General features: G+C 38.9%; 1 protein-coding gene across 1 annotated transcript in view; it reads right to left on the bottom strand.

The window, feature by feature from the left end:
• Positions 1 to 13,750, bottom strand: part of LOC126651122 (uncharacterized) — a 63,547-nt gene that overhangs the window by 13,197 nt on the left and 36,600 nt on the right. The window contains 4 exon segments of the mRNA XM_050336693.1: positions 584 to 626; positions 970 to 1,010; positions 2,088 to 2,219; positions 5,445 to 5,581. Of these exon segments, the coding sequence (XP_050192650.1) occupies positions 584 to 626; positions 970 to 1,010; positions 2,088 to 2,219; positions 5,445 to 5,581 (353 nt within the window).

The raw sequence follows: 13,750 nt of genomic DNA, 5'->3' as shown, positions 1-13,750 counted from the left end.
GAACAAAAGTTGTGGTGCTTTGTTCATCCAAGCACCATCCCAAGAATGGGAAGAGAGGAGAAATAACAATAGAGGGAATAGAAGTGTCCTGAGGCCTCCGAAGGGTAAACTGATGGGTGGCCAAATCACAGGGCTGTCCTTGAAGTCCTGCTGGACAGGCAAGCATGGACAGCCAAGCACTATATCCTTTAAATAGTAAGTTAGGGGCAGCTGAGGAAGCAACTTCCATATCATCCTATGGAAGAGGGGTAAACAGGATGGCCATGAGGGAGTCATAAAGGAATTCCCCAGAAGGAATAACACAGAGGCAGTAAGTCACTGAAAGAGCACTTCAGGCTTTGTTAAGAGGCTTGATATCAGCTGCTGGTGGTGATCAGGTCTCTGAGTATCCCAAATGACTGTGTACATTCTTTCCTAATACATCCTCCCACAGGGAGCAGCACAACAGGATGGCTGCCTGTCTGACCCCCATTTCCCTCCCCTTCAGCCTTGCCTGCAGTGAGATGTTGGGACACCTGCCAGATTCACCACATCCCATCACTATCATGAAAACAAAGATAGAAAAGCAATAGTTTAAAATTACCACTAATACACCGTTAGTGACAAGCTTTTCAGGAAGGACTGGACTGAAAGAGAAAATAGAATGTAATCAGAACTAATATGATCTAAATACATCCTTACACGAACACCAAAGAATAATACATTCCTTAAAGTTTGTCTTGTCCAGCATAGTCTCGAACATATCACTGATTCTTAATTTTGGGAGACATCTGAAATGTGTATTCCTTATTTTTTTAATGATAAAGGCAAACAATACTTGTAATAAGTTTTAGCCAATATGCAACTAACTTGATCAATACCAACTGTTACTGTGATACTAAGCATTTTAAACTATATTATACTAAATGCCAGCATGTGTTTGACTGCTTTCAAAGGACAGTTTTTTGGTTCCATATGGATTTTACTCACATGCTCTCCGATACAAACTCAACCTCCAGCGTCTCTTGTGTCTGTAAAAGATTAATTTATTATAAGCAACTGAATTAATTTTCTTTCTCACTTGCTGGTTGTCAGTGATTATTCTGGCTCCTGAAACAGTTCTTCAATCAAATCAAATTTTCCTCCAGCTCTAGGGTATACTAAGATGAGTGAAAGCAATCAAGTTACAGTGATTGTGAAAAGTGTTCTCTCTCCTGTGTTAACCATCAGTCCCCAGGCCAACTGCTCTTTTCCATTTGGTGGTGAGGTAGAATAAAATGGCAGGCACTCCTAAACCTGCAATACTGTTGGCTTAAAAATGTATAAAGCCTTGAGTTTTTTCTATGTAATGTTATCAGAAGACTGATACTGTTGTATATAAGAGGGTATTCTCAATTCTTCTGATCCTGTAACACGGACAATACCAGTCACCAGACAAGTTAAGGTAGACTGCTTTCTGAAATCACTATCGAGCTGAATACCCATACATACCCTATAAGAAAAGTCACTGAAACAGCAAATCTGTAGTCATATCTAAATGGAATACCCATATCCTGTGTTGAAGTCATCATGTATGTGTTCAGGCAAACTGAAATAATGAGATAGTTTGAGCAATTGGCCATCAACAGATTTTAGCATCTCAGTACAGATCTCTGTGTTATATTTAGGTATATACAAATAGAATTACAGGGCAAGGTATCAGTTTAAGTGAATACATCTGTGCCAGAGTATGACCAAACTCACAAGTGCTGGTGCCAGGAATAGAAATTTTAACAGAGGAACTTTGTTGAAAGTGATGAAGTTTTGTCTTTCCAATGAAACTTATTTGAGCAACAGTCAAGAAAGAGGGGGGGAAAGGGAACTCTGATGTCAGAAAAAACCTGCTTAAGGCGCTTGAAGAGCTTGTAAAAGCCTTCAAGATTACGTCCAAGGTAGGGAGGTAAACTTTGTCTACTTTGCTGAGTAAGGTTCGGAAGGTACTTTCAGGACATATGAAGTGCAACCAATAGGAAATAAACCCTCCCACTTACAATTGCTTTAAAAGAATTTAGAAGGTAATATCAAAAAACATATTTCCTTCCTATGGTCGAGGCAGTTTTATCTCTCACCTTTGGATTTAGCTGAAAAGTCAAGCGAACAGTTTCTCCAAGCTGGATTTTAGCAATATCAAAGAGAACAGTGAAGAGGAGGTCATCTTTAGTGACTGCATTTTCATCATAGACTTTCATCTCAAGAATATTCTGCAAACAGAGGCACAGAATTAGAATCTTAATTTGAGACCTTACAGAGACATAAGATGATGTGCTCAGCATGTTTGGGAAGACAGAGAAAGGATGAGGAGAAGTGAGAGATCATGCACAACCTTTACATCCACACAGAGACGAAGAATGATATCCTGAACTTAACACAGAGTTGGGTTTGTTGTTGATTTGCCCTGCAGAGTAATTCAAATGACAAAGGCTAGTAGAACTACTGAATATTGAGCTCCCATATTGAAAAACATGTTTGGCTTCTAATTTGGTTTGAGGTCACCACTTTTCCGTGAATTATAGGAAACCAGCCAGCAGCCAGGACTTTATTGCTACAGGTGGAATAAAAAAATCCATGGATATAAGCAGCAATTAAGATTTGTTAAGGATGTACCATATAACTACTGCATAGTTGCATAATTTTATTCTGTAAATTATTAAACAGATTACATGCAGATAATTACCATGGAATCTACAGAAACTGATATGTTTTTGTTAAATTATGCAAATACCACGTTATGAATTTCCTCCTCTCCTTCACTGTCATCTGCTTCTTTGGATGGACAGGAGAGGATAACACCTCTGCCTAGTTGGTACCTGGACATGGGCTGGCTGAGAAGTGCCTCCCAGAGTGCTGAGCAAATGAACATTAACTGCTGGTTTCTCAGTGGGGCAATAGTTCAGGCCTCCCTCAATATATTCAGCAGTTCATTTTCATGTAAATTACAGGGAGCGCTTATCTCAGATTCTTATTTGTGCACCAGATTTAATTGAAACTTGCTAAGAGGTTTGATGCTTATTAAAGACACAAAGGTAGACACATAGTCTTATACACAAACACATGGATAAAAAAGAGTGAGCATGTGAACTCTGTTACTTTAAAAGTTCATAATGTATCACAGCAATGTCCACACCTAAATCTAAATAAGTGATTGAATACACAAATATACTGAAGGAAAACAATCCTGAATCCAAGTATTCAATTTTGACTTCTATCATTCTGTGAGAAACCAGCAAGTGAGAGATGGCAAGTGACCTTGAGTTTGCAGTTTACTGTCAGAAGGCAGAAAGGTTGTTGACCTCTAAGGCCACATATGTAAATGCATCACACTGTGCCTCATCTGGAGAAACAATTTTATTTGTGACTGACAGTGTCAGTCCTGCCCACCACACAATACTGACAAGAGGCAGAGAGAAGCAGCCACAGCAACTTGGTTTACAGACCAGCCATAAATAGCCTGTAAAGGATTATGGACGGTGATGGAGGGGTTATGCCTTAAAGCAATAGTTTACAGTTAGTAGAAGACAGGCTTGCACTCAAGAGCAGATAAATTTTCATAGCTGTGATATTGCAATAGACAGTCCATAAATTACTAAAATGACTGACTTATTTTCTTAACGACCAACTGATTTGAGTCCCTCAGGTACTCCCAGCTAGCCATGAGGGACACACATAACGTGCTGGATGGCTAAGGGGAATCTCCATCTGCACCACTGGGATGCTGTGTGGGAAGCAGCCAGGGGTGTCTGGGCAGAGCCAGCTGGCAGGGCTGTGTGCCACCAACTCTGGGAAGGGTTATCCTCCTAGAGCATCATGCACACAGCACAAGCCTCAGAAGCCCTTTCTAGCTGACTGTCAGACATTCATCAAAGCAGATGCCCTTTGGTAAACACCACTGTTCCTGATGAGAACCAGCACAACACAGGCAAACAGATTTTTCTCTTCCACAGTGACAATATATTATACAGTTTTACTGAGCTCTGGCTACTGTGATTTGGAAAGATGAATACCTCAACAAAACACAGAACAGGGAAGGAGAAAATAACCAGACAAGTAGACTCTGCTTCTGCTGAGGCCAGACAGCAGTGAGACAACAGTGACAGATGTGCCAGAGTGCTCTGGCTATCCCAAATGCCCAGGACACATCTTGTGCAGCACACACTGAAGCCACAGCCACCACTACCACCATGCTGCTGTTGCCACACTGATAATTACCAGGGCTAATGTCACATGCCTTGTCTCCTGCTGCAAACTTACTGTAAACGTAAGGTTTTCCCAAATACTACTACCTGAAGGACTAGTTCACGCAGCTTCCTGTGGTCAAGATATTTTTCTAACACTTCTGTGTGGTAATGCAGTTTTGAAAAACCTGTCAGCATGAGCAGGTGTTCTGGTGCAACAGTGACAGATCAGTGGGTGTTTGTTCCCATGCTGCAATGTTTTTCCCTTGCCTTTCACCTTCCTGATAAACTTGCAGGGCACTGCGAAATTGTGCCTCATTGGCATTTTGAAAGGAGCTGGAATTTTTTTAGGTCAGTAAGGAAAGCACTGGCTGTGCACAGAGGAGTAGACATATTAAAGCTGAAAGCTATACCAAACAGGACCATACCATCCAACTTCTGTGAAAGCCTGAGAACATTATCATGGGCAATTTCTGCAGTCAGTAGGTAAGAGGAATTGTTCACCAGAGTGTAGCAACACTTTGAGCTATTCTGAATAATCTTTTGGAGGAGTTTATCGATGTTTGAGAGAGACAGGGGACTGGCCTGCTGATTTGGCACTTGAGAGTCCTGATCTACCACCAGCACTGGGAAATGAACAGTGCAGGCTGTAAAACAGAAATGTATTTGCCCAGATTTGAAGTAAGCTTGGTTTACTTGGCTTACCCCACTGATCTTTCTGAACTGCTAGACCCTGATGTTGAGGCTGTCTTTCTGAGGGACTACACAGTAGGACTTGCAAATCTTCTAAAGCTTTAACATTTATCCTCATGATAAAAGTTCAGCTAGTTTTCTTTTGCAAACTTAAACTGTTTGTTTTGTAAATTTTTTATTGCAGGTCATTATAAAGGAATATTAAAAAAGAACAGTCCTGTGATGCTTCCCCTACACGGCTCATATATGTCTTTTACACTATTGAATCTACTCTGAAATTTTCATCTTTATTCTTGAAAAGCAATGATTAAAAAATAAAGGAAAAAAAAAAGAAGAAAAATGAAAAGTAGTAGAGCATTGTATGAGTGGTTGTGAAATATTGTGGTTATTTTTTTACATATCCAAAATCCAAATTGAATTTTGCTGCTGCAGTCTACTCCAAATTCCCTTACCCATATCTGTGTAGTCCCTCACATGTATTTATTTTTAATTTGACCTATATATTCATCATTGAATGACATCTCTGCCCGCAAAGAAAAACAAATACATTCTGCATCTTACTTTTACTTGGCTCTGGATCCTGAAACAAAATGTTTCATTCCACACCGGATCTTTGCAGTTCTTGATAGTTTTGGTCCGGACAGTCTCAGGGGAAGCAGTGGGCAAGGTCAGGCTTATGTAGCAATCAGTCTGACTAACTGTATTGGAAAAGATATATTGTAAATAACAAATTACTATGATTATCTTAAAGCATAGCCTTAAAGCACTGTATATACAGCAAGCTGCAAAAAGGAGATAGTGTTTCTATTAGTTTTCTGACAGCTCCTTATTCAATAGCATTTACTATGATTTGTTCCCTCCTGCAGGTGGGAGCTCTGGTCATTATGGAAATGCAAAGAAACTACTGTAATAAAGACAACTGGTAAGAAAAATGTGCACAGAGGTACTTAACAAACACATTACTGGTATATCCACTACTGGTTGCAAATCAAGAGGTTTCTGTGATGGAAAATAAAAAGGCCCACATCTTAAGAGAACCTATTTAAAGTGTAAATACTTATTTAACTTTTTGAGCATTTAGACAAGAGTCTAACTTTTTTGTTTGCTTTTGAAAGGGAACAGAAGAGTTCAGGAGGGTCTGGGTACAAAGGATCTTCCCCATCTGGTCTGCTGCCCCCACAGAGTTGTAACTCAGCTCATGTATTGAGCTGACTGTCTCACCCAACACGTGATCACATCCCTTCACCATCAAAAAGTACAGAAAAATACCAGTGCACTTTTATATTGCTGATTTAAACTCTGAGCCTTGATAGTGAAGAAAACTCTGATTTCTGAGGAAGGCAGTAATGTAATAGAAGATTGCACAGTTAGCTACAAGTATGACATTAAATTTTTATAATATATGGGCATGGCTTTGGAGCAGGTTCCTCAGAACCACTCCCAGGCACAACCTGGGCAAGCAGCCTCCTGGCTGGGCGAGCACAGCTATCACAGAACCATAGCATAGCCTGGGTTGGAAGGGATTTTAAAACTCATCTAATTCCAACCACGTGCCTTGGGCAGGGACACCTTTCACTAGACCAGTTTGCTCTATGTGCTGGGCACTGCCTCAGGTGTTGATGCGTTGCCTCTTGTGGGTTGCCAGAGTTTTCAAGGGAGAGGAAGGCTGGGTGCAACTAACTTTGCTTTTGTGCATTAGCCTGATGTATGTAGAGTATTTGGTAGTGGTTAGGATTCTCTCTGTTACTGCTAAGAGGGGTTTTTTAGCAAGGAGCAGTGCAGGGCATCCACTCTTAAGAGCATAAAAAAGTTGATACCTTGTGAACCTGTAGTAACGAAATGAGACCCTGACAATACAGTGAAGAATGGTGGGACTCCCTCTCTCTACACTTATTCAACCTTCCCAGCCCACCCATTTGGAGCAAATCTGCTGTTCTTTTTAGACAATGGACATATCTTTTATCTACTGGGCAACTGCAGCTGTTTCTAATGCCTCCAGCTCTAAGAACTTGTGGTGTGTTCACAGTAACAGGTCAGATTTGGGTATAACAGGCAGTGTAGAACTGTGGGATACATACTGAGAGGAAGCATGACCAATTGGGTAACCTGCTGGAAAAGGTCTCATGACATGCTGGCTGCAGTCCCAGGTCTGCTCTAGACTGCTAAGTCACTCTGGGCAATTGCTTCCATTTAAATTTATCTTGCTTCTCTATCTGCACGTCCCCACCAATAAAACAGTGATAACTATCCTCTCCTCTTTTGTAATCTGCTTGGGACATCCGATGATTAAAAACATAAAAAACCTTCCTGTTATTAATATTTCCACATGACCCAAAGAAAGACAGTGCCTTATCAGTAATTATATTATTCTTTCTTTACCAGTCTCTTGGCTCTCATTACACATTTTAACTTGTGGTGTAAACCATGTTGCAATAAATAGGTGTTGCTTAAAGCAGTTTGTGCAATCAGGTTATGTATCATTTATCTTTCAGGTCTTCTGATACTGTCCAAACATGAAACATCTTCCAGTTTTTCAGCATGTTTTCGATGTCCATAGGAGGTAAGAAATTACTTTAACATTGCAAATACAGATGTTTCTAATTCTTGTGTGTAATATTAGGATATTTTTAGACTTATTATTGCAATTTTAAAATGCAATATACCTGTCCATAACAATTTATTGGTAAAAGAGGTATTCAAATATTTTCTTTATCTCTCTCACACACATTATTTTCTACAATTCTTCTATTGATTTTTAACATTTTAAAAAAGATAATATTAACTTTGCATAGTTACTTCTTTAGCTGATGCCCATGAAGCAGGCTATCTGTCAGTTATGCACTAATTATGTATGTGTGTTTTAGAGAATTTGTTCATTTATGATCTGGGATATCTCTTTGTTGTACATACTAGCTATGACTCCTGATTAAGAAGAAAGGTATTCAACATTTTCAGAGTATCAAACAAGCACTACACTTGTGTCTTACATGCTTGTATCTACACAGAGCTGTGGGGTAGGATCTCTCTTCAGTCCTTCATCCTTTCTAAACACAATAGACCTATAGCCAACCTGAGAAGACAGTCCAGTCTTTAGCAAGGCTGTTCACCCTTAATAAGAGTAAAAACAAAGTCCCACAACCTGATGATCCACATTTAACACCAACTCAGCAACCCATGAGGCCTCAGCTCTTAGAGCATTAGCTCTAGCAAGAGAGATTTTATAAATTTTCTAGGTAACTCATTTCAGAGGGTATTAGTAACCAGATACGTATCAAAGAGTGACAGATATGCTAAACTGCATCCTGCTTCAGGAGTAGAAAACCAGCCCAGCTGAACCTGCAAAGTGTCATAGGGAATTGCTGCCACGTAATGTTCATGTTTATGCTGGAAGGTAATAAACAGGATAATCACGTCACATCAATTATATTGCACGGAAACAAATTAACCCATCTCCCTGCCAGGTCTGACTCTTGAAAGAAGGGATAGGACATCATAATATTGTACACCAGCCCAAGAGATCAATTCCCAGATATCTGGGTGCTGTCTCAAAAAGAACTCCAAAACTCTCTCTTCGACACACAGGAAATAACACTGTAAGTTCATTGGAAGAGTTGCCACCTTTTCTTTCCAAACAGATACAGTGCCCAAATAAGAAGGGCTAAATCCATAACTAGAGTCTCCATGTACCATCACAATATCATTGTCAAAACAAAACCATTCAAAAAGCAACACAATGTAATGCAGAGAAGCCCATGGACACCTGAACTAGAAATCATGTGTTTCCATAGACACAGCCTTTTTTAGACTTTTTATAAGCATTGCTACAATTTCACTGTTCCCACTGTCAGAGCATCAACTAGCAGGATCAAAAAAATTGTGTATTTTCGGCGAAGAGGTATTATCAAACAGATTTTCTTTGCTCCACCGCAGACCATCTTGCAATGATACATGGTGCAATCTCAGACCTATAGCTAGAAAATATTTTGAAGAACATCCTTCCATTTCCACTTAAAAATAAACTAGCCAAAAATTAAGTCTTGGTCAGACATCAGTACTGTTGATGCAGACATAGAGGATAGTTAGAACTGTTGAGCATCTAAAGAAACCATTATCAGAGGAAAACATCATGGAAACAGACTTGGAAGCACGCTGCAAGCAGTACACGGAAATGCCCTGCATTGCAAAGAAAACATGAGAGGGAACGAAATCAATACTAGAAAGAGTTGAATCAACAAATCAACACTCACAATTTTTCTTTCTTCAGATAATGTTCACAATAATACTATTCACTCAGTAAGGGAATAGAAACAAAAATATTTTTAATGTTTAGCTAAAATTTTTTCTTCCTTAAGCATCATTATGTTGACTCAGAAATGACTCTGACACGCTTTATAAAAACATGTACTTATGGTCCTTTTTCTCTTATTCTTCTCCAGGATATTTTCTGAAAAAATAGGAACAATACATCATTGGAGAGGTAATCTTGTGCAGGAGCTGACACTAAGCTGCAGCACTGACAGTGCACTGCAGCAGTAATTTTGATCTGAATTTTTCAGCTGAGACACAGAGTTCTGAAACACAAATTTTGCTACTGAATAAATAAACTTTATGGCAGGAAAAATTCTCCTAGATATTTTTTCTTTCAAGTAAAATTTAGTACTGAATGAGAAGCTACCAAAAAGCTGTACCTTAATACTACAGTAAAGACAAGGTTGGCTGAATGGCATTAGGTGTTCTCGTTTTGCTGTTTGATATATCTGAAAACCAGAAAATATTTGCAAATATGATGAGTAAGGTTAAAAATATCCCTGAGTCTCACAGTGAAAATCTGCAGGAATTTACTGAAGATTCTGTACACATAAATACAAATAGATACCTGGAGATGTTCTTTGCTTTCTATGGTGAAGATGGAGGAGCTATGCCTAAGGAAACAGTATGAAAATAATAAGGCACATCATTATAATAACTAAGTAACAAAAGTAGGGTGCAATATGCCTCTACTTTTTTTCCCTCTCTACCTCATTTCTCACAGAATGGTTTGCAAAGCCAATAGGAAGTTAAAGACATTGATGCTGAAGAATTAATTTGGTAAGAAAAATGCCATAACATACCGAAACAACTCACAGAAAGCAAGAGTGTTTACACCCAATGTAAATCAGTACTTGTGTGCCTGAGGATTCAGCCCAAAGTCTATAAATGTCAGTCACCATTTTGGGAATTAAATTTTGAACCTACAGAGATAACACAGAGGTGAAGATTACAATTGGATTATTTTGGTTTATTTGGTAAAAAGAGAGTTCATTCAGCCTGAATTGAAAGTTTACATTGCAGCGGTGGTTCATCCTGACATAAATACTATGACTTAGATGTGTTGCCAATGTATGCTTTACTTTTGACAGCCAAGGCTTCACATTTTATGTCTTTTCTACAAAAATGTTACCATCAGTTTCTTTCACATCAAAGTGATGTGAAGCAGACTCCAGTCTTTTGGGGGGTTTTCTTTGTTTTTTTTTTCTTTGTTTGTTTGTCTGTCTATTGGGTTCTTTTATCACAAGACTATAACTAATCCTATTTTCACAGTGAAATTAAATGATCTCATGTTCTATCTGGAGTCCATCAGGATACACAACTGATCAAGTGCTCTACAGCAACTCTCCTTTGAGTTAGAATGAATTAAAGCATTAAGAATTGACATATTTGAGTAACAAGGAACATTTATACCCAAGACTTCTTTTGTCTAGTTTTTGTTCTTGAACTGAAAAGGAACTCCTTAAAGAAAGGTAGTCAAGACTGGTCCTGAACAAGAAAAGATGAATACCTTTGTCAGGAAGATATTCAGAAATATTGTCAATTTAACAGCAGAATATGATGCAAGCACCAGCATCAACATTTGTGAGTGAATCTTACTTTCAACCTTTACTGGTTACTACTGCAGCACTAATTTATTGACTCCTGCAGAGGGTACAGTCATACAAAGTGCCCAAGAGTGGAGTCATAGTCCCATGTGGACACTCTCATACATCCTCTCAGAAGTGCGAACTATCACAGTCTTGTTAAATCTAGTCTCTCTACTTTACATTGGCCTCCCACATAATAGCAAATCACATGTGGATTCTTGATCCTTATCTACAAGGTAATCAGTGTCCTCAGTTCGACAAAAAGGTTGCCCAAAGTTCCTCTCTGGAGACCATCACTTTGAGAATCTCGCCCGTGGGCAAGGCTTTCTCTGGCACTACTCCAAGTCTTCAAAATAAACCTTCATGGGGATCAAGACATGCCACAGGCCTTATCACATTGTGCTTTTATCATACCACTCACATCAGCAGCATTCATCTAGATGCATGTGAAAGGACACTAAGAGAGCACAGGTGCATAAAACAGAACAGGTCTCTGCTCAGATGGCAGGGAAAGAATGAATCACTAATTACAGATATCAGTCACACTGGATAATGCATAACTGGCTGAACTGCAGATACTGCTGTCTTGATGAAACCAGAACAACCAGGAAAGATTTTGAGGTGCATAAGAAAATTCATTGGGATCCAATGAACAAATATGCATTTAAATGCATTTTTCACCATAAAATACCAAAAATAAGAAGTTGCACCTTTTCCCCATCAAAGGAATACCTCAAAAAATCCTGAAACAGTTCCTGCAATAAGTAAATATCTGTTATCCATCTTCATGTTATTTATTAATTTATTAATTCAAAAAAGCAACTAATAGTACTTCAACACAGATCTCCTGATATTCAATTTGTGGTTAATGTTTAGTGTCAAGAAAAATATATTTTGGTCTTAAACTCAACACACAATTGTGCAACAGTAATCAGGATTAGAATAAAATACGGTCCTTATCAAGGATGATCAAAAATTCCAAGGCACAATAACTTCAAAGAAGATGAGGGAGATTGTAAGCATGGAAAAAGGCAGCTCAATTTCTTAAATGGTAAGAAGGTGTTACAGAGGTCAGCCCAAGCAAATTTGTAAATATAGAAATCCTATTCAGGAATCAAAGCACATGCTTCATCATCACTGCCTGCTTTCTGAGTGCAAACTACAAAGTCACTTCCTGAATGGAGTCTGTTACTGCCTTTTAACTCTGCAAGCCAAATGACAGAGGAGGAGTGAAGGATCTTGGATCACCACATGGACCTGTGTCCTCTCAAAGCACTGTGATGTTCTACATTTCTGCCATCACCACCTACTCATTCCAACCTCTCTTCTCCACCCAAGCTTCTCCTTCATTCATTTCTTTTGCCTCCACCCTTTTCAAACCTGTTTTAAAACAGGGTTTGACATTTTAAAATATTATAAAACATTTTGAAAGCTGTTTCAATCACTTATTAACTAGAAGCCTCCACTAAAAAAGAGGATAATCAAGTCTACTAGAAACATGTAGTACCATCACAAAAGGCTTTAAAGTTCATACGTGTTCAATGAAGGACAAGAACTTCAATGCCACCTGCACTGGTAGAGTATTAGAGCAGAGTAGCTGCTCTCACCTTTGCCTTTGGGACAGAGACCAGGCAAACATTTACCTAAGGTTCTTTACTTCTTTTATCAGTATCTCAGCTGATAATCAGTTCAACTTTCTAGTGCCTCTCTGAGGCTCCTGGTACCCTTACTGAAGTCCTTGCTCTGGAAATGAGGAACTAAGGTTTTGAGAAATTTACTGTCTTCAACATTACACCAAGAATCTAAAGGAAGTCATGGGGGAACATCACACATAATACCTTTAACCACCAGACCAGCTTTCTGTTCTTGCAGACAAAAGTCCACATAGCTGCAAGAAGATGCATGTATACCTGCATACAATCCATTGACACCTAGCAGTAGAGATGTAATTATTTCCACTGTAAGGAGGTATGCTGACCAAAAACCCTAAAGAAATAGCATAGCAATGATTCCTTGATTATTGCTCTTTTTAGTGGCAGCTTATGCTGCTATCATGGCACAGGGGAGGCTTTTTGTCTCCACACTACTTATTATGAATACAGTAATGATAAAATTACAAACAATATAATATACACTACACTCTATACACTACACTCCATCATGGTCATCAAAGACTTGAAAAAGGAAAAAAAGAATGGAAATAATCTTTTAGATTAGAGAACACAAAATGGGTAACCTGAGGGAAACCAGATTTATGTATGTGTTTGGTAGCATTAACTGAGGAAGAGAGTAAGAAGACTTGATTGGCATGAGTAAATGAAATCAAAAAGAAGATTGAGTAGAAAGAAACAGAGGTTGTTAAGAACTGCAGCTGTGAAACTGATTCACAAAATATTCACTGAGATTATCCATTCATTTATTACTTGTATTAGTAACTGTGGTTGTGACTTCATTATAAATCTCAGTCAAGACCAGGAATCCATTTCGACAGGTACTTCAGCAGTTACGCAATTAGTTCTTGATCTTGATCTAATCAGCTTACAATTACAGTAAGAAAAGGCCTGCTTCAGGATCTGTGACAGCACAGGGAGGATCTTCTTCTGATTAGCAGTTGTTTTTATACCTGTTTCAGTTTCTTAACCAGTTAGGAAATACTTGTTTACAGGCCTTGTTGCAACTTGGTAGTTATCCACATAGTGACTTCTCTGTCCTTGTGCAGATTCCTCTTGCCAAGCATTTGTCCTGGTCTGCTTTTAGGATTTCTCTCCATTAAGGCAAAAGTAGCCCATCTGAGCAGCCGGTGACATCAGGAATTTAGATAAGATGCCCTGAAAAGACACCAATGCTTTTTTTCAAAGGACCATGTCCCAGGATGACTCTGAACCACAGAAAACATCAGTGACCATGGAAAGAAATTTCACCCTAAAGCAAGCATGCCATTAGAACAGGTCAGATCTGCCTGTTGGCACT

This window comes from Myiozetetes cayanensis, unplaced genomic scaffold (genome assembly GCF_022539395.1).
Source record: "Myiozetetes cayanensis isolate MyiCay16 unplaced genomic scaffold, myiCay2020 scf6-25, whole genome shotgun sequence".
Taxonomy (NCBI): domain Eukaryota; kingdom Metazoa; phylum Chordata; class Aves; order Passeriformes; family Tyrannidae; genus Myiozetetes; species Myiozetetes cayanensis.
The sequence above is the reverse complement of the archived record's forward strand: the minus strand, read 5'-3'. Positions and strand labels throughout refer to the sequence as shown.